Source organism: Zootoca vivipara, chromosome 7 (genome assembly GCF_965207765.1).
Source record: "Zootoca vivipara chromosome 7, rZooViv2.hap1.1, whole genome shotgun sequence".
NCBI lineage: Eukaryota > Metazoa > Chordata > Lepidosauria > Squamata > Lacertidae > Zootoca > Zootoca vivipara.
This window is the reverse complement of record NC_142590.1, coordinates 62,587,372-62,609,221: the sequence shown is the minus strand read 5'-3', so window position 1 is coordinate 62,609,221 and position 21,850 is coordinate 62,587,372. Positions and strand designations below refer to the sequence as shown.

General features: G+C 43.0%; 2 protein-coding genes across 16 annotated transcripts in view; both read left to right on the top strand.

Moving 5' to 3' along the window:
• Positions 1–3,640, top strand: part of CSDE1 (cold shock domain containing E1) — a 28,972-nt gene extending 25,332 nt beyond the window's left edge. For all 15 annotated transcript variants that reach the window (XM_088674418.1, XM_035122142.3, XM_088674421.1 and 12 more), the window contains 2 exons: positions 955–1,087; positions 2,333–3,640. In XM_088674418.1, the coding sequence (XP_088530544.1) occupies positions 955–1,087; positions 2,333–2,380 (181 nt within the window). In that variant the 3' untranslated portion in view covers positions 2,381–3,640. The remainder of the gene's footprint in view (positions 1–954; positions 1,088–2,332) is intronic.
• Positions 3,641–9,361: 5,721 nt separating this feature from the next.
• On the top strand, positions 9,362–19,496 carry NRAS (NRAS proto-oncogene, GTPase). Its single transcript, XM_035123736.3, has 6 exons — positions 9,362–10,146; positions 12,266–12,392; positions 13,177–13,355; positions 14,096–14,255; positions 15,273–15,396; positions 16,010–19,496. The coding sequence occupies exons 2-5, from the start codon at positions 12,282–12,284 to the stop codon at positions 15,390–15,392; spliced, it is 570 nt and encodes a 189-aa protein (XP_034979627.1). The 5' UTR covers positions 9,362–10,146; positions 12,266–12,281; the 3' UTR covers positions 15,393–15,396; positions 16,010–19,496.
• The last annotated feature ends 2,354 nt before the right edge of the window (positions 19,497–21,850 follow it).

Here is a 21,850-nt window from a genome sequence, read left to right as displayed (position 1 = left end):
GCCTTTCTTGGCACTTTCCTGTCTCCAATTTATGTTGTGGGTTTCTTGTGCTTTTTGTTGTACTTCATGTTTTTATAATCCTGTTTTTCCTCATATTTTATTGCTTCCTGCATTCCCATTACTGTCAGCTTTATTTTGCATGTGTGCAGAAACAGAAGATAGGCACTTCAAATTCTCACATTTCCACTTTGTAATCATCGTATATAAAAGGTTTTCAGCTGGTACCCTGAATCACATGGTTTATGACTTCTGGGGGTTGGCTCAGTAGAAAACTCACTTGTATTCCAAACAGCTTATCACCTCTTTCACTTTGTGTGTATGCTCACTCCCCTCCTTTTGCCTCTTGGAATCATACAGATGGCACATACAGTCTGAGATGTTATCTAGATTTGGAGAGATGTGGGTCTTTGGGTGGGAGAAACATTCTCAGGGATTCCCTTTACCTACTTTGAAGCCCCCTGCATTGGTCCACAACTTACTTAGTGAGGGGACAGTTCAGTACTGGTGTCTAATGAGAAATGTGCAAATACAGATGAATAATAGTTGAGCATTGTCTACATGCCAGAGTGCTACAGATACTGGCAGTCCAGATGCACACTTATTAAAGCTGCTGTCTTAACGCAGTGACTTTCACGCATGCCATGATTACTACCATGAGCGTAATATTACTGCAGATTATGAATGCATCTACCTGTTGAGATGCATTTAGATAATGGAACTTTATCCAACATCAAAACTACATTTGTCATTGTAGGATGTCCATATATCTTGCACTGAATCCCCCTTCAAAATTAAACAGTTATTCCAGGGCAGTGTGGAAAAGGATATTAATAACCAGCATGAATGCTGTTATAGTAGAATGTTGGCTTTTTCTCGCTTTGAAAAAAAATAACAAAACATTAAAATACACATCTATGTGTTTCCCCCAATGATTTAGTTTGTTTCTATTAACAGTGAAGGTGCTAAGGCCATAGCTGCTCCACGTCCTGATAGACTTGTTAATCGCTTAAAGAGCATTACTTTGGATGATGCCAGCGCTCCTCGTCTAACTGTTCTTCGTCAGCCAAGGGGACCGGATAATTCAAAGGTATGTTATAGGACATTTGCCTGATGTGTCGTCATAACACTGGGATTTCCGCTTCTGGGACATACTGGATAAGAAGCCAGGCAACTTCCTTTTAATTGTTAGGAATTCTAGTAAATGTTAATCATCAGCAAAAGATGGAAGGACATAAAATACTTTAGGAACTCAATTTTTCCCAAAGGCAGTTGAGACAGGATGCTGGATTTCTTAGGTTGCTGAAACTGAGTTGAACATGGAAGTACAAAGGACTTAAACGATAAACTGGAACACAGTGCAAGATTTTAGAGTGCCTCTTCTCTAGTGAGTGTAATTCCAAAATAAACAGGGGGGGGTAGAAAATGGTGGGAGTACATGAATGTGTGAGAAGATTGAAGGTAATGGGTCAGTCAAAAACCCTTTGAAAAAGAGGGATTTGATGGGAGAGAAGAGGTACTAAATGTTTAAGGAACATGTGTGGAGTTATCTTATAAGACCGAGAGAGAGAGAGACTGTCAGATTGCAGAGGATTCTATAAGAGAGTGCTGTCATTAGCAGGGATGTAACTGGCAGACTAAGGGCTAAAAAGACATGGTAAAACTGGAGATTTTTAAACGGTATAGATGTGGAGCCTCTGCTTATTATTTTTTAAAGGGTGCCAGTGAAGAGATTTGGGGAATATTGTGTAGAGTAGTCTTCAAGGTTGGTGAGGGGGGGACAAAGTGTTGTGTAAATTGCGGAAAAACTCATCTGTGCTAAAGGGAGCTAGTTGGAGAGGGCAAGGGCACCTCAGAGAGCTTTAGGTTTTGTAGCAAAATATGATGTGTTATTTCTAACAAAAGCAGTCAGTGGAGTCAAGAATAGAACTGGAAGGAAGGAAGGCAAGATTGCACGAATAAGCAATGCCCATGAGTTTGGAGCAAAGGGGGAAAGGAGCAAGCAGCTGGCAGTTAGAAGTTGAGGTTGAGTCAATGGAGCTTTTTATTTTTAGAAATTTGGATGTTTAAACATGGTAGAGACAGTGAGAGAGAGACAGGTTAATAAGTAGTGATAGCACAAGAGATGGAATAGCATCAAGGGGCCATGTGGAATGATTGGGTGTGGACAGATGGCAGTGAAGGAGAGCATGTTATGAAAATGAATAAAGCATTCCCTTCTAATATGCTCAGTAGCAATATTGATTATATGTGACTGCTTGCAGCTCTCTTTACTTTCCTTATTCATGATTTCAAGTTCCAGTTTAAACTCATTCAGTTACTTCACTATTTACAGGGATTTGGTGCAGAGAGAAAGATTCGTCAAGCTGGTGTTATCGACTAACTGGTCTCAAAGCAAATAACTATGTTGGAGCAAATGGTGGGGTCTGGTGAAGGGTACTGAATATCCCAATATTCATCCCTTCCAAATTCTAAAGAGCTATTACACCAGTTTTAACACCTTCCTCATGTTATGTTTAAAAATAAATTTATGAAACAGTTTTAAAATATGCACAGTTGCATCCTGGAGAACCTAAGGTGGCGCCTTATAGTATCACGTGTTAGAAGCTTTTTGAATGGTGCATTTAACGCAACTGGTAACTGCAAATCTACTTTGCCTCTTTAAGTAAACATTATAGACAGTTCTACTCTGGTAGACCTTATGAAATTCTGCACTGAAAGGATATACATATATCTATCTATATATATATATTTCCTTAATTCACATCTTGCCAAGGTGTTAAAATGCCTTAGCTTTCAGTTGCTTTACTCTCTCTCAAGACAGGAGAGGTTAAGTTCCTGTTCATTCTGCTCTAGTTTTGAGGACCATATGAGGATGACTATACCAACTGTTTATATAGAATCCTGTATGAGCACTCAAACAAGTTCCTTAAGTTGATGGCCAAATGTTAAAATGTTTTTGTATGTCTCATTTAAACTAAAGTCCATATAGCAAGCAACGTTATCTCCTAGATCACATTGAAAGTATCTTCCAGAGTAGACTTGATAGTTTTTGTAATTCTCTTCAATTAGCATGCACAGTGCAGAATTTCATAAGGATGAGGTGTGCCATCAGTGTGATAACTTAAAGATATTTAAAACAATGCACAAATTTGCTGCTGCTTAGAACACTGCAGCTTCTAAACCCAGTTTATTTTACTGAATAAAAAATTTAAAAAGTTGTGCCTGAAGTGAAGACATTTTTTTTTTGCAGCCAGCACCCAGTGTACTGTAAAAGAATACTTAGGCTTTCCATAGCTGTATTGAGACTTTCATCAAGGTGAAATAGTTGATGTCTGTGTGCTTTTTTTTTCCCTCCCTCCAGGCCCCTTCTCTCCCCTCCCTCCCCTCCCTCAGCCACACTTTATCAAGCGAGCAAACTAAATGATTGGTCTAAGTATTACTTTAACCAAAAAGATCAGGAGTTATTTTCTTTGAATAGAGGGCAGTACTGTGTTTTTTTCCCATGTTACCTCTATTCTCAATTTAGGGTTTTTCTTCTCTGGGAGATGCATTATCTTTGTAAAACAAACATTGCTTTCTCCAATTTTTCTGTTAATGGCGAAGAATGGAAATAGAATAAAGTTTTACTGATTTTGAAAAACTGCCTCAATCTTGTAACTCCTTCATTAAGACTATTCCTGGTCGCAAAATATACTCCATGTGGTATAGATCAGAGTTGACTAACTTCTGTATTCTCAGGCCATTCTAGACACTTTTTCCAGCTGGCTCAATGAAGTGTTGTAACCTACTGGTAAGGGTTTCACTGGTACAAAGCACATGTCCTTGGATGGTATGAGATCAGATGCTGAGCACAGGTTGGCAAGGAACGGTGGTTTTTTTCTCCCAGGTGGAGGGTCTCTTCCACACATACCACAGTGAAATGGATGTCATACCAGTCACACTGGGTAGCTGGAGTTGAAATTGGCATTTCTAAGTAGAATTAGAATAATTTCAAGGAAAGCTTTGGGTTTTTAAAAGATAGCACTTAAAACTACACTGATTGCACTTTTTCTTTTAGTATCAAAAATTTCAGTTCAAACATTTTGGACTATGAGACAGAATCTTGAGATTTATGCAACATGTAAAATTAAATATGTTATTCATACATGCATACACACACCTCACTCACTCTATTCAAACATCTCAGATTTGTTGTCAATTGGGGCACATATTCCAATTAAAATTTGCCAGGAAACCTTTCTCACTGGTATGCTGAAATCAAACTTTGACTATATTCACCCCACATCCACCTACACCAGTAGTTCCCAATTGGAGGTCCGGAGACCCCTGGGAGTCCACAGAATGCAACCAGAAGTCTGTGGCCCTTGCCTCCCCCCCGAAACTAAATTTTGTCATTTTTGCATGGTAATATCACAAATGCTATGGTCTGTTTTAGCGCTGTGTGATTTTTCAATAGTATATTGGTCAAAATCAGTTTTGAAATCACACTACAATGATTTTGACCCAGCAATATGCAGCAATATATCACTCCTTGCACAAGGGAGAGCAGGGCAGCCGATTTCAAGGCACCACAAATATCGCACAATTATTGCGTGCTGCCGCCCCACCGCTGCTCGTGCGATTTCTGTTCTCATCCTGGAGCAAAGTTATTAACCCGAGGTACTATTTTTTGGTTAGCGGAGTCTGTAACCTGAATCATCTGTAACCCAAGGTACCACTGTAGTGTATTTGCATTCCTCACCCCAATAATTTGCATTGCTAAACAGACAAGCTGATCTTAAGCTTGCTATGCAATTGCATTAGAAACTACACACCACCTCAATGCAGTCATTTCTTGTGCATGTGTACTAGGGCTGGGCTGAGCGTACTCCTGGTCTGCCACTAGGCCCCAACTAGATCTGGCCTGCAAATGGATTTGGGGACCAGCCCTCATGTATAATCAGGATTTTAACCTCTATTATATGTGCTCAGGAGTGGGAAGACAAGGAAATACAGCATTTCCTTTCCCCTGCTCTTATGACCACACTAGAGCAGGACTGAACCTTCCACTCAGCAGCAGGTCAAGAGAGAGTTAATTACTGCAGCGTGCTTCGCTAACACCACCTCTGCAGGGAATGCAAAACAAATGCCTGCAGCCAGTAGGATTGCACTCTGTTCCTCAGTTGGTAAGGTTGTGCTGGGAACTGGCAGGTTCAATTCAAAGTGCAATCTGGCAACAGTTTGAAAGCCCTTCTGCAAATTGTGTCACGCGGCTCTTCAATCTTGCAGAGGCTGCTTGCCTTCTTTCCTCTTCCCCCACCCACCTGACCACTCCACTTTCTGAGATATCCCCAATTCTCTATGGGTGGGCTGACTAGACCATGGCAGTCTCAGCCAAATAGTTAAAGCCCAGATCTGCCCAATTCAGTTTGTGATCTGGGTTTCCGTCAGATTTGGTGCACAACATTAATATGTACATATCATCGTTGTGCTATAAAGCAGGGGTGGAAGGATTAGGTTTGTACACTTAGAACACACAGGGGATGTGAGTCTACAGTAGCTCTCCACAATGGTGCTTTAAAACATTTCTTCCCTGCAGTACATTAGGGTTGAGAGAGTTCAGTTCTTGTCAGCCAAAATTTGGGAGTAGCTTGAGAAGTTTGTTGCTGGGGAATAAATCTGACTTCAGATTTCTCTGTATTTAAACAAAAACACATTATTTTCCAATAAAAGTAGACTACTTCCAATTCTGTTCACATTTTCTGTCATTTAAGCAAAACATTGCAAATGGTATAGAAAAAGGGTGCCTTTTTAAATGACTTGATATCAACTACACTTGCTAAACATTAGCAGGTACCAATATTCCACTGGGAACAATGCAACATGTCTATTAGATAAACGAAAATGTCACAAAGATACTAGCATGCCATCAACTTCAGAACTATCTTTAAATAAGCTAAAGGCATTGTCTGAAAGCTTACTTTATTTGGGGGGTAGGGTAGGCAGGAACTCTCCTAGGAAAAGCATGATATATCTTCAAATAATGGTACCAAGTGATTAGTTACTTCCATAGTTGCTACATCCTCATCATGGGTGGTATTCAACTAAATTTTACACACAGCAGATGTGCTGAAATTAATGTACCTAACTTAATCTCATGTTTGTTAATTTCAATGGGTCTACTCTTGATTAAAACTGAATTTTCTACTACCCATAAATCCTTTCTACAATGAAATTATGACTGAAAAATTGAGTTCATACGCAGATTCTGACAACAGTTATTCTTTTTTTAAAAAAAATATATATTTTTATTAATTTTCCAATTAAAACCAATTATATCACATTCGTTATTTCAAATTATACACATATATATCAATCAAACCGAATATTATGCCAAATCATCTAAAAAAAATTTTTTTGGGGTTCCCATGCTTCAAGAAATTGGGGATTCCTCGCAACCGTCCACTGCCGTCTTTTTTCTAAAGTTCAAATCGTCTCTCCAAGTTCATAATAATCCGAATCTTTCCCTTATAATCACATAGATGTTTTCCACTTTCAACCGATTGTTTCCCAGCTGCTGAGATAAATATCAAACAAGGTTTCACAAATGTTCTTTCTCCTGTGTGGGTTAATCAGTCCAGCCTCCCCATAAATCTTCTTGGTCTGGAGCTCCCTGTTGCGTCAACACGAAGCAGCGCCATCTTAAAAAAACTCAAAACACTTTCGTTTTCTCTCATAACCGGGTAGATTAACGATCTTATAAAATTTACAGCTTTTCCAGGCAGAAGACCCAAACATCAAACCATAAACTCTTGGTAAATTGATGGATCTCCTTGCCCTATAGCTGAACTTAGCTTCAGGTCGCTGCTCCAATTCAAAGTGCGTCACAGCTCATAAATCCTCCGAACGCGTCCAGGACTCCTTCCGTCCAACTAGAGGAGGGCTTTTCTCGTCGGCAACTCCACATCTTTAAAAAATATGCTCAGTAACAACAGTTTATAAAGTTCAACTCACACAGTCTTTTGCTTCTCTTTCACTCCAAACAAACCAGGACATCGCGTCTGGGAAGGTACGAAGTAACTCATATGAAGAAAAATTAAAAAGGACTCACTTCCCTTATCGCTCCGTCCCCATCAATCCTTCTTTCAGATGAAATACAGCCTTTGACTCCTCTCCCTCAGCAGCATAAATTTCTCAGCAGTAAACAGCGCTTCTTCCCCTCCTTCTGAAGTATGTCCATAGATTTAAGCCTAATTATCTTCTTTAACCATGGAAATCCCCGCCATGCAGATTAGCGTCCGGGAGTCCTGGCCCTCGTAAGTGCTCAGCCCAAGCTCCCCCCACTCCAAAAACAGTCGGAGTGGGTCTGGGGGCATCGCGGGCCAGCGGCCCCTCTCCCTAACCCCCGGAGAGGGTAGGGGGTTGCCATTTACTCCCCTAGCAACCGCCAAATTCCTTACGAAGGTCAGAGAGATGGAAAACAGGTCCGCCATTCCTGCCGGCGGAAACCGGAACCTGACAACAGTTATTCTCAGTGCGTTGTATATGTGCAGCTATTTGTTTATACAAAGTATAAGTGCTTTGGTAAAAACTGATCACTGTCTAAGGTTGGTCAACATGTCTAGCATGTTGCCAACTAGATGTTTCCAGAAGGCACAAGAACAATAAATCAATAAAAGTATCCTACTGTTTGTATGTGTGTTTGTATGTGTGTATACATGCAACTGGTATTACTTTGAACAGTTTTGATTTGATATTTTATTTAATAAAATTTATACACCGCTTGATTGAAAAAAACAAATAACCCTCAAAGTAGTTTACACAGGATCTTGTTAATTATATTGTAAGAAAGCAACTTTATTTTGGCTATCCTGAATCTAATGAATTTCAGCATCATTATGTAACTGATTTCAAGTGTTTCTGGATAAAGATAAAGGTTCTCTTTATTCACTATCTCTACACATGATTTCATAAAACACTTATGTTAGGCATATATACTATTTTTGCTATAATGGTGATCATTGGGTGCCCACTGTGATTTTACAAGTGTCATGAAGTACCTATTGGCTGTTATGGGGTGGGTGTTGGGTGTAAAATATCTGTTTTCAGTATATTATCTCCCCCTCTCCTCCTATCTTAAGAGGCTTGACTAGAAGCCGAGCCTAGCTGGATTCAGAGGTGACAGGAAAAGAACTGTAGCAGTGGTCCATTCACATAGTGAGAAAAGGGAAGAAGAGTGAGGGTGGGACACCATGCAAAGAGCACTTTTTCACAAAAGCACACTATCTTCTAGTGAGAAGGGGTTTTGAAAAGTTCAATTCGTTTCATTTACACTCCAGTGGAACCTGTGCTCTAAGTGATAACATGTGCAAGGTCCTGCGTTCAATCCCCTGCCATCAACACTTTAAAAGGGGTGCATGAGATCATTGCAAGAGTATGTAGCAGCTTCTACAATGGACACACAGGTGTGCCTGATGGGCAGGGATGATGATGTTCCTGCTTGGCAGGGGGTTGGACTGGATGGCCCTTGTGGTCTCTTCCAACTCATATGATTCTATGTTGGTCTCCATCTGCCTCGAGTGGAGTGCGCCTCAGGGGTGAAGTCCAACTGCTGCAAAGTGACCTCCCCAGGGCGCAAGCTTGGGCATTGTGTATGGAGGTCTTGGGCTGCACAGATGACAAGGCCTCACTCCCAGTTTTGCCCAAAAGAGGAGGATGATGATACCCATCCATTTGGCTGGGTTTCCCTAGGAAAGCAGAGAATATGCTTGGTACCAGCTTGGCTGTAGGAGCTGCAGCTAAGCTGGTGCAGGAGGTGGTGGCATACAAGGCGCCATCCAACCATCTTAGGGACCCCACTCCGGATCCATGTATTCCAGGCACCCCCAAATTCGGCCCTCCAGATGTTTTGGGACTACAACGCCCATCATCCCTAGCTAACAGAACCAGTGGTCTATCTCTTTCCTTAGGTACTGATTGTTCATCTGTGTGCAGATAAATTTTTATAATAATAATTTATTATTTATACCCCGCCCATCTGGCTGGGTTTCCCCAGCCACTCTGGGCGGCTTCCAACCAAATACTGTATTAAAAACAGTACAGCATCAAACATTAAAAACTTCCCTAAACAGGGCCGCCTTCAGTTGCCTTCTAAAAGTAAAATAGTTGCTTATTGCCTTGACATCTGCTGGGAGGGCGTTCCACAGGGCGGGTGCCACTACCGAGAAGGCCCTCTGTCTGGTTCCCTGTAACCTCACTTCTCACAATGAGGGAGCCACCAGAAGGCCCTCGGTGCTGGATCTCAGTGTCCGGGCTGAATGATGGGGGTGGAGACGCTCCTTCAGGTATTTTTACAACAGGTGAGTCAAATTACTTAGCTACTGGCTGCTTCACAAGCAAGCCGAATGGGGCCTTACAGGCAGTGGAGTGGGGATAAATAGACAAAAGAAGCCAAGGACCAAATGCACATTGGAGACCCATGTTCTGATCTGCTGACTCTTTGTTTAAGCTTAAAAGCAACGGAACAAATTAGATTGAGACTGCATAGCTGGGGGAAGTCGGGGATTAATCTGTTCCTATTTGCTATTTACCTTATTTTAATCTGTTTCTATTTTGCTATTTACCTCCAGATGTTTTGGCCTACAACTCCCATGACCCCTAGCTAACAGGACTAGTGGTTGGGGAAGATGGGAATTGTACTCCAAAACATCTGGAGGGCCGAGTTTGGGGATGCCTGGTGTAGTCCAACAACAGACGAATGGCTACAGTTCACCACCACCTGGCTCTATAAACCACTGCTGTGGCCCTGAAGAAAGCGACTTCCATCGACTCCCGGTGCCTGGAGCGGACATTGCGTTTGGCTTCGGAGTCCTGCCGGGCGCTGTCCTTCATCCGGCGCTGTTCTTCCTTCCTACTTGCCGCAACTGGGATGGGAAGCGCCGTTCCGCGAGCCCTCCCACCCACCCACCCGCGATCTCGCTAGGCAGCAGGACAACAACAACCAGCCGCCCAGCCATCCCCGCGGAGCCCTTGCTTTCAGTTAGCCCCGCCCAAGCGAGCAATGTCTCCGAATGCTTCCGGCGCCGGGTGATGACGTCAACCGTACGGCGGGTCGGAAGGGCCGGTCTTGGGAAGGGCGTTCTGGTGGCTGCGGATTCTTGAAGTGAGGTGAGAGGCGACTCGTAACGAGGAAAGGGGGAGACAGGACAGCCCCGTATCCCCTTCGGGCTGAGGTGCTGGTCGGGAAGATGCGGCGCTGTCTTTCTCCGCCTGGTGCCGGGAGACGCTGCCTTGGGCGGCTCTTCGTTCGCTGCCCGGGTTGGGTGTGCCCGTCCCTTCCGCTGGAACCGCTTCTCCCCTGGACCTCCATGCGGGCTGCTGGGGGCTCTATCTCAGCGACTCTGTCTGCTTGGGGGCCGGCAGCCTGAGGGCTTGGTGGGTGCTTGGTGGGCGACCCCCTTTCGCTGCCCTGCTCGTATGGGGAAAGGTCCTCCGGGGGCTGCCCGGCTGCCCTTGGTGGTCTCAAGGCGTGCAGAGAGATGGGGTGTTGGGGCTGCCAAGCGGGGCTCACCTTTGCTTTGTCCCTCTCTGGACATCAGATGTTGGCAGTCACAGGCTAGACGCGAGTGAACGTAAGGAGAGCCCTGATGATGGATCAGGCCAGTCTAACATCCTGTACCCACAGTGGCGGGACAGGTGCCTGTGGGAAGCCCGAAAGCAGGACACGGGCGCAACAGCACTCTGCTCACCTGCGATTCCCAGCCCCTCGTATTTGGAGGCGCACCGAATGCTGTCAGTGGAAGTGGAAGATAGCCATTGTGGCTTGATAGCTTTCTCTGCCACAAGTTTGTGTCCTGAAATGTTTACATTTTGACATGAGGCACAGCCTAAATCTATTCACTGCATGCTCTGTATTAAAACAACATTTCTATTTATAAAATCATTTGTATGCTAGCCTGTGCAAAGCCATTCAGTGCAGATTGAAACACCATAAAACAGTACATATACAAAATATAACAGCAGCAGTATTTACAGTCATTTAAAAACCTATGCTAGTTAAAAACAGTTTAAAAACATCAGTATAAATTGCTAATAGACAGAACTCTCTGCACCAAAATTACCAATTCTAAATGAGCAACCTTTAAGAGAAATTGGACCAAAAGAGAAGTTTTTAAGGACAGCATAATGTTGAGGCCATACAAATCTAACCACAGGTGTCAGCTGCACTTCAAACTACAAATTTTGATGTCACCCTTCAGGAAATGCAATACAATCTGAGGCCAGTTGTACCTCTCTATCCAGATCAGCCAGATTCCCCGTTCAGAGCAGCTCTCTTATCTGAATTGAGTTTCAGCTGGGTTATCTTCATCCATCTTAAAATTGTCTCCAGTTACCTATTCAAAAATCATTTACATATTTTTTCATCTTATTCTCACATCAGTTTAGGTTGAGCAGTTGCTTGCCCAGCAGCACCCAGTAACTTTCTCTCCTTAGTGGCCTTGTGCAAGCTACTGTACTGCTCAACCTAAACTGCTTCACAGTATTGTGAGAATAAGGGGACCCTCAGGTCCAGGGGCCATATGTGTCTCTCCAGGCCTCTCCACCTGGCCCTCGAGACTCTTCCCTAGGCCACACACACACCCGAGCCACATCCCTCCTTAAATATTTTTGCCTGTCTGGAATGTGCCTTTGACTTCTGATAACGTTTCTTGTTTGCCTGGCTGGAGTTTAGAGAGGGATGTGTAACTTATAGTACAAACATATTTCTACAGTTGCTCCCCCCACTAATGTTTTGGCCATGCTCACTACTGGCATGTGGCCCCTGGCAGATTGCCACGAAGGGAATGTGGCCAGAGGCTGACTAAGATCCTCCACTCCTGTGGTAGAGAATGGATTTGAGCCAGTGGCTACCTAGGCTAATAGTGCAATCCTGTGCATGCCTACTCAAAAGTAAACTCCATTGAGTTCAACATAACTTTCTGGTAAATGTGTATAATTTTGCAGCCCATGTCTAGGATCTGACTTATTATTTTACACTGCTGAGCTTGTATTGGGGGGGATTTGGGTCCAGATCAATCATCCATGAATTCTCAGACTGGGTTTGGCCTTGTTTTGTTTAATTTATCATCTGCCTTTCAGCCTGTGGTAAAGCCCTCTAGCTGGCTGCTACAGTACCAAACATGTTGGGTGTTCAGAATTTTTATTCTGTCTCTGCATGTGCTGTGTGTTCCTGAAAGACACTCTTTTGGAGCTCTTGGCTCTGCTAATGTATCTGTCCTACCAACAGGTCCCTGAGGAGGGCGATGACTGAATACAAGCTGGTAGTGGTAGGAGCTGGTGGTGTTGGGAAAAGTGCCCTAACCATCCAGCTCATCCAGAATCACTTTGTAGATGAATATGATCCCACTATAGAGGTGAGCTCCTGCAGGCATTTTCGGCCTCAGCACCATATTGACTGTGTGTGTGTGTGATATCAACCTATATTTCTTGTGTTTGCTTTACTACTGGCATACAAGAGGTGCAGCATACTGTCCTCTGGTATTAGAAACCCAAAGTCTCACGCTCATTAAACTGATCCCATCTTTAGAGAAGGGGCCAGAAAATATGGATTCATTTATCCTTATAATACCAGAAAATGTAGAACTGTTTTGCAAAAGTATTAATATTTTTTTCAGATCCACTTAACTGTTAATCAGTGGTATCTGTTTAAGTCATACTCAGAGTAAACCATTGAAATCAGTGGGATTAAATTAGTCATGCTAGCATAAAACCATTGGTTCCAGTGGATCTACTCTGATGATGAGGGACAGAGCTTTCCCAGAACTGGGACACAGATTCCTCCCTTGTTCTAAGTTTGGTTTCTGGAACTTTACCAGAAACTCCCATGTTTTTAAAGTTTTGTTGTTGTTTTTTTTAAAAAAATCTCAACTGGTGTCTTTCCTTGTTTGAGAAGAGATCATGAGGTTCTTCAGTCGAATGAACAAATAGCCTGTAAACAGTCATGTCTGGAGTCCCCGTCCCCCCCAACAACTCATGCTGCTGGAAGCACGTCATCTTTTAAATCACCAAATACAGTAAAGATTGGAGAGGGTGCTGATTTCGAAACAGTGGATCCTCACAGTGTGTTGAAGTGTGTGGCAAACAGGATTTGGCGGATCAGATCGTGCTTAGTCCTGAAACTATACTTCTTTCCCACAGGACTCTTACCGCAAACAGGTAGTTATTGATGGAGAGACCTGTTTGTTAGATATCCTGGACACAGCAGGGCAAGAAGAGTATAGTGCCATGAGAGATCAGTACATGAGAACTGGGGAAGGCTTTCTATGTGTGTTCGCCATCAACAACAGCAAATCATTTGCAGATATCAATCTTTACAGGTAAGCTCTGCTTGCAGGAAGGAGGTGCATGCTAGTGCTGAGTCAAAATCCACTGTGGCCTTTGAACAGACTTTATTGCTAAAGCAGTTGGTAGTCATGTCTAGAACAGAGGTGGTAACTGGATCCTGCCAGCAGGTTGGATCCTGGCCTCCCCCTACCCCCATAGACTGTTTTGACAATTAGGTGAGGGCTGCCCACCTGTCAGTCAGCTGCTATCTGGTAAAGCATTTTCATTTGTCTGTGTGGTTTGAAATCAAACTGCACAATCAAAAGCTCAGGGGTTTATGTACAGCTGAATATGCTGTTCAACAGGTGTTTGCTCATAAATCAATCAAATACCGTTACCTGATCAAAATATTCAAAATAGTTCTGGAGAAATAGGGGACAATTGTGATAGCTGCCCTGGCATAAGAAGGGATGGAGAGGATCATACTCGGGTGAATAAAAGGATGGTTGGAGCACCTTTCTGTTCCCATTACCTGGTTCATATAGTTAATGTTATGCTGATTTGATTTCTATCCCACTTTCAATTCAGAAGGACAGCTTATATAAAATTATGCAATCATGTGATATCATAAGGCCACCTTATGGCATTCCTCTGAACTGCAGGATTTTTCATTATCTGAAGTCAGAAGAGAAGCAGCCAGGTGCAGCTGCTGTGTTTTGGGAGCAATGGCAATTTGAACAACATGTAAAATTGAAACATAGAGGCTGTGATCTCTTCCCACCCGTTTCTTCAGAGAGCAGATTAAAAGAGTGAAAGATTCAGAAGATGTACCAATGGTGTTAGTGGGAAACAAATGTGACCTGCCAACACGAACAGTAGATACCAAACAAGCTCATGAAGTAGCCAAGAGCTATGGGATTCCCTTCATTGAGACATCTGCCAAAACGAGACAGGTAATGGATTCTTGTGCTTCTGCTTTGCTCTCTTGAGAACTGCCAGCACTGTTCTGGTACACTGATTGAGAAGCCAGCACTAGGCAAGCAGAGGGTTGGAGCTTGTTGGTAGGAGTACTATCCTATAGGCTGCATAAACTTGGAACCTTAAAAAAAGAAGCAAGCACACTTCCTGCTTGTGAGGAGTAAGGTTCCATTGATGAAAGTGGAAGTTTTTTTTTAAAAAAACCCTATTTGTCATGTTGGGATGACCCTTTCTGGGGGGAATCACAGCTGGGGTTAACCCTTTTCTCCCCTCTCCACTGCCCCAAATGCCATGCATGCAGCAATCAGGCCTGAAAATTTCTAATTAATATCAGTAGGAGGCTTTTTTTCAAGCGTACCTGATTGATGTCTTGTGGGCATGTTTGTGGCTTGGAAGGAAAGGGTTAGACTTCCATGGCACGTGTGGCACACCACCACCCCTTTCGGGTGTGGCAATTAGGTTTCAAAAACAACAACAGCACCCTCATGTTGGCTCAAAATATGAGGCTCTTTTTAAGCCTATTTGCCACACAGGTAGGGGTGTGGAATCTTCATGGTAATTGCAGTTTGGGAGGGAAGGATTAACCCTCCTCTCATGTGCTGTAATACCCACAAAAACCACCTTCTCAATCTCAGCTTCAGTGCTTTATTTTCCAAGTCCAATGGCTGTTGTTGTTCATGAGTGAATGTGAATGAATGAATGAATGAATGAATGAATGAATGAATGATGGGGGTTGAGGTTTATGTATGTTTTTATGTGTGAATGGTGGTGGGTGTATATAAGGGAGAGTGGGGGGGGGGAGGGTTCCCCTATTCCTTTCATTGATTCTGCCTACTACTGTAATGCAGTCCCCTGCTGTAGAATGAGGGACTCCAACTCAGTAAATTTGACATGAAACCTTTCAAGAGGGATGTGTGGAGAAGAGGCAACAAGGAAAACATCTCCTAGGCCCAGAAGCACTTGTTTCTGACCAGAGTTTCTTTCCCGCTCAGGGTGTTGAAGATGCCTTTTACACATTGGTGAGGGAGATCCGCCAATATCGGATGAAAAGGCTCAACAGCAGTGAAGATGGGAATCAAGGCTGCATGGGAGTCTCGTGCCTTGTGATGTGATCAGGTGGGGGCAGTTTCTGCTAAACAAATGATTGAGAAATATGAGGGTACAGTGTTTTTGAAGAAATCTCTTATTTTGAAGGACAGTGATAAAAACAAGTTTTGCAGAGTAGGTGTAGGAGACTGCGAGAGTCAGAAAGCTTGAATGGCAAACTGGAGAAAATGCAGGTGGGTGCCTCGTAAGAAGGACTTGTTTGCTTGCATCTTCAAAGAAGGCTCCTACAAAGCTCAAATAGACAAAAAGGGCTTGGCAAAAATCTTTGGAAACCTCTGACATAGGGGCTGTAGCTTCCTAATGCTAAAGTTCATGTAATAGGTGTCAGGTCTCTATAGCATCTCTTTTAAAAATAGATGTTTAAATAACATAAAAATTACCAGTTGGACTACAGTCTTTCTGATAGGGATAAAATGCCTACAGCCTGTTTCCTCTGCTCTAGCATCATTATCCTGGGCAAACTCTACTGCTTTCTTGGTTTTAGTGGGTTTGATTCACTGGAAATTAATGTTGCATGTGGAGTTCTCCTGGGACTCTGCTTTGGCAGTCTTAAACTTTGCCCTGTTTCTGTTATAGCACATGTAGTGGAGCAAAACTAACACGATGTATCTCTTTGTTTCAGCTGTCAAAAACATCTGGCCAAAGTTCAGCTAGAGGGTGAATCTTAAGTCCACTGTTGCATTTCACCCGTACCCTGGTGCCAGTTCTAATTCTTTTCTGTCGGCACCTGAAGAGAATGTCTCTGAACATCTACCTCTTTGCTCAGCTGAGCAAGCAAAGAAAGTCTCCTCTGTTGGTGGTGGGATTTCCCCACCCCCACCCTCTCTTTCTCGGATAGGTTCAAACTGAGGAACTGGTGTGTGAAACTGTAGAGGCCAAATCCTTTGAAAGGACCATGTACCTGTTTCTGGAAGGAAAGCTGGAGAAAATTGCGATCACACTGTACTGAAAAGCCTGACTCTCTCTCTCTCCACCATTTTTGGACAGAGAAATGCTACGTAGCAGCATCCCCCTATACTGTGTATCTAAAATATTTCTATAGCACATCAACTTATTGCACTTTTTTGGCCTCTAGCCCTCGGCTTTCTTTCTAGTAAGAGATCTTGAATAACCAAGTGCCTATTTGTAATGGCAGGACAGGCCTTAAACTTACCCTGCAAAGTTCCTAGCTGTCCCGTCTTGAGCACCTTGGTCTGCCTGCTCTTGACCTATAGTGGCTCCAGTGTCCTCCTTCCCTGCTCTGTTCACTGATGCTTCTTAATAGGACTTTCAGGGGATTGAAAGTGGAACCTTCTACATGCAGAGCATGTGTTCTGCCATTGAGCTATATCACCTCCCCAGTAGTGCACAAGGACGTCTCTGCACCATTGGCTGAAATACACATTGATCTTTAAGACCTGTGGGGAACTCCAGCTGTCAGTCGCCATCCTCCAGTGTTAAATACATTTCATTTAACTCTTCCTGACAATGCTGGAAGCCATTGGTGCTTCTCACCAGGCCCAGTTAACAGCCGTGGATATTAAAACTAACAGTTACTCCAATGCCGGTCATAAATCATGGCTCTGTGAGGACTATGTAGAGAAGATTGAACTGCCCCAGCTTTCTATGCACTTCTCTCTTTTAATTCGTTCCACATCTTTGTCAGGCACAGACTCTTTATTTTTGATCTGTGAAAAATGAACCGGGGGGGAACACACTTCATCAAGATTATATACTTTGAAAGCTCTTTCCAGGTGACTGCTGTGCAGTTAAGCTACAGGTAAAGAGCTAGGGGAACAAAAGGGGATTTAGCCACACAGTGATGCTGCTTGGATAAAGAAGTAAATTGCTGTTGTGTATTCAGCCTTACGAACTTTGGAACTGGATTTTTCATGAGCCCCATAATTCTCTGTTCAAATGAATATTTGCTGGGAAATAGCTGATTGAATAGATAACCACTATTTATTTGAAAGCCGTAATATTTGATCCTGGTTCTCATGTCTTGTTACCGTTTTGCAACTGAATGCGTGAACTGCCTTGATTCCAAAGTGTTCTTGCTTGATATGATGGAAATTCGAACAAAAGCGCTGTCTGTGGTAGTTGTTTGATACATACATGTCATTGCTAGATGTTGTGGTTATTGCATTTACAAATTCTTCCTAAGCGGGGGCCAGACTGCAGTAGAAATGAAATACAGGATCATAAGTCCTTTATTGGTGGTTTTATTACGTTGCCATTTTACTGTACAAGCTCCCAAGTTGGAGAAATCACTGTGCAATCACACATAGCGAGATGGTGGACACCTATTTCCTAAAATATCTTTTCTCTTGCCTAATATGATGATGATGTATCATTTCAGATACGTGCAGTTTTCTGAGAGGGTGTTAATATGTCTTGCATCTAGGTCAGGCATCCCCAAACTTCAGCCCTCCAGATGTTTTGGACTACAATTCCAATCTTCCCCAACCACTGGTCCTGTTAGCTAGGGCAGTGTTTCCCAACCTTGTGCCTCCAGCTGTTTTCGGACTACAATTCCCATCATTCCTGACCACTGGTCTTGCTAGCTAGGGATGATGGGAGTTGTAGTCCAAAAACAGCTGGAGGCACAAGGTTGGGAAACACTGAGCTAGGGATCATGGGAGTTGTAGGCCAAAACATCTGGAGGGCCGCAGTTTGGGAATGCCTGATCTAGGTAAACTCCCTTTGTTAAGGGAGAACTCCCTTTGTTAAGGGGCTGGTATCACTTAAGCAATAAAGTGGTATATTGTTTAAATGCCTTTCCTTTGTTTTTACAGCCAAAGTTCCTATATCCCTTTCTATTTTCATGGCATGTATAAATGTAACAGATACATGGATGGAGGGGGCAGTATTGAATTTCTGCTCATCTTGTAGCTGTTCAGGATGTTGAACCTAGGAGTACTGCCAGATAAAAGTGGCAGTCCTTGTACCACTTTAGGAAGTCTCCCTCCACTTGCATTTACCATGTAAAGGTTGTGTCTGCAGAAGCCTGAAGATTAAATGTCATGTCTGGCTGAGTTTTCTGCATATTAGCCAGCAAAAAAGCAGCAGAGAAGAAGATTTCACCGCTGCTTGGCCAGTTTCACACCCGTTGTAAATCTGAGTCCAGTTGCTGCAGATGATATTCCTTCACTAGACTAACTTTGCATTCTCTAGAGATAAAGCATTCTTCCACCTTCAGAATTATTATTATTTGCCCTGATGAACACCTGATTAACTGAAACTAATGGTCAGTATTTTTTAAAGTATTTGCAGTATTGTTTTTAAAAATACTATTTGAATTCTTCTGGGCCGGGGGCAGGGGTGGTACCCTGCAGATGCTACATCTTCCCATCTTCCCTGACTAGTAGGCTGACAATTGGGATCCAGCAGCATCTGGAGGCACCACATTGCCTGCCTCTGCTCTGTACCTCTGTATGTGCCCATTTTTGCCCCATGTGACTGAATGAATGGTTAGAGAAAGCACAGCTATGGAGTTGAAAAGAGTAGAAAGTGCCTATTTGCTGCCTGATGAATTTGAGTTCTGGGGTGTTTAAATATAATTTTAAAATGCTCACAATGGTGCTTGCCTCTTCAGATTCTCCAGCATAATACAGGATGGTCATAAGCTACGGGAAATAATAGTAATATACATGAGCAAATGGCAAGGTGTGCATTAATAAGATCTATACTGATTTTACAGCTAATTGAAGAAAAGCTCCCTTGTATGTTCTTGAGTTATGGAAGTGACACTCTGCCAATTTCCTTCCGTTTGGATAGTAGAAAAGGTGTCTTGCCTTAATTGGTCTCTAACGCAACTGATTCTGCCACTGTTTTGCTCTTGCTGACAGGCAATCTCATTTCCCACAGCAGAATACCACAATTAATATGGGGTAGTAGATTCTCTGTGTGTGTGGGTAGGAAGCAATGCATGCTTCAGTTGTGATTGCACAACACTGGATGGACTTTCTTTTTAATGAAGTATCCGAACCCAGCATTTAAACATGGCATGTCACCAAAGGACTAATGTCAACTCCATTACGTACTATGTAATCCATTTCTCACTCATTTTGTGTTTTAATCAAATAATGTTTGTAAAAAAGAATTCTAAAATACATCAATATTATTCCTTGGTGTGTGTGTGCGATTCTTATTATCCATTTCATTTCTATACTGCTTTATATTTTTAAGGGGAAAACAAAGCGGATTGCAACCTTGGGATACTAATAGTAACTTCTAAGTGGCAAAGAAGTATGAGCCTGCTTAAAAGTCAGTGTAAATCTATAAGTAATGACTGGTCTGAACCCTATATTACTCAATCAAGCCACAGCAAGCCTGCTGCTGTGTCATAGACTCTGTCTGACAGTAAGGAAATTGATTTACACTTATCTGTCTTTATCTTCACCTCCCACTTGCTTTAGATAAGTCTCGGTGGGAGAAGTCTCTACCGGTAGTTCTGCCCAACGTTTCCTGTTCTCTCTTCAGCTTAGAGGGTTTCCCCCTTCCTAAATCATACTTTACGTTGTAGCTGGACTAGAGATTCTCCATTAGTTACACATGGGTGATGGTGGAAAGTTCCTGAGTAAAGGCTGATATGAAAGCTAGCATGGTGTAGTGGTTAGAATGTTAGACTGGAGGAGATCTGGGTTCAAATCCCCAGTCAGCCATTATGCCTACTTGGGCCAATTACTCAGCATATACTTCACAGGCTTGTGAGGCTAAGCCAGAGGTCCTTGAGGAGAGCAACTTGGGGAAAGGCTGGGATGTAATAAATGAATGATTTCTCTTTTACCTTAAGGGGCATACCTTTTCCTAAGGGAGCACAAAGCTACAATTTCTCCTATGTCCACAGACTACAGTCTGATTAGTGGGATAAGCCCATCTGGGCAAACAAGACTTCTATTGTTGGGAATTTAGAGTCTATAATCCTACCTCTGCCAATCACTCGCACTTCCTGCTTTTGAAAGGGCCACAGTGGATCCAGTTTATCTTCAATGTGAATTCAAAACTTCTTGTGGGTTAGTTGTCATGGATGACAAACCCTAGCCTGCTTCTGCCCTGAAGTCACCATTTTCCACATGGGTCAGCAGTTACTCAGAAATGTGGACTATCTGTTCCTAGGTGAGTAATACCGATATGGTGCTTAGTCTTCAGAGTTTAGTGATGTTTGCCACCTCTTTTCTAGGTGCCCAGGACATTGAGACCTTTAATTCCTAGACTCGCTTGACATGTTGACATGTTTTCTGGGATTTGCAGGCTCCTCTCCCAGGAGCCCAAGAGGAAAGCATAAATGCACTTAGGTGGGTACTGCAAAATAATAAGCAACAAAGCCAGAAAGGTTTTCATGAGAACATTGTTGTTATACCTCTCTGTTGGAGAAGTTTGGTTCTGTAGAAGCAGTGTGAAGAAGCTCATTTGAAGGAGAAACACTAACCAGGAAAAAGTTGTGCAGGATGTGTCCTACCAGCTTTCTTTGAATCATAGAGGCTGGGTAGAACAGTTACAGAACTGTACTGTTGAATTGGTACACTAAATGGGCAGAGGTGTTTTTTTGATAACTATAAGAGCTCATCCCTTTCCTCTAAAGTAGGAATGGGAAACCTGTGGCACTCCAGATGTTGTTGAACCAATGCTCAGGTATGACATACTGTACAAAAACAACCCATGAAAAGCCGTTCTCATTCCTGCTTTCAAGCTACTCTGGTATAAATTATCAGAATGGAGTAAGCAGAATCTACTGTACATATGATTACTTCTCCCTAAATGCTGGAGCTGGCTGGTGGCTTTCAATGCTTGCCACGCAGAGGAAATTCAATCCCTTAGTTATCTGATATGACCACATGCAAGTGTGACTTGGACGAGGGCTGTTGCTCCAAGAAAGTGTAGTAAGAGCTAGTCTGTGATGTGTGGACTATTTGTACAAGTGTACAAACAGAAACAGCCTTTCCCATACTTCTGATAGAGGTCACAATTTGTTTTTATGAATGAAAATCAGAGGCACAGCACTCATGGCAATACCTGAATTAAAATGTAGTTTTACTGCTAAGAGTGAGACCTTACATTTGAACCCTGGCTGTAGAGTTGGAAGTGACACTGAGCATCATCTTGTCCAACCCCTTGCAATGCAGGAATTACTATTGCACTGGGGAAATGTCTGTGCAGCGCCCTTCTCCCATTCCTTTGCTGCCTGCTTTCTTTTTCCTAGTGTAAAGTATGAAGCCTTTCCCTAGATGTACCTGAGCTGACGTCGTCCTCAGCTTCCACCTTGTTTCAGCACAGGACGCAGGTGGCGCTGTGGTCTAAACCACTGAGCTTCTTGGGCTTGCTGATTAGAAAGTCGGCAGTTTGGATCACCGCGACAGGGTGAGCTCCCATTGCTCTTTCCCAGCTCCTGCCAACATAGCAGTTCAAAAGCATGCTAGTGCAAGTAGATAAATAGGCACCATTGTGGCGGGAAGGTAAACGGCGTTTCCATGCACTCTGTTTT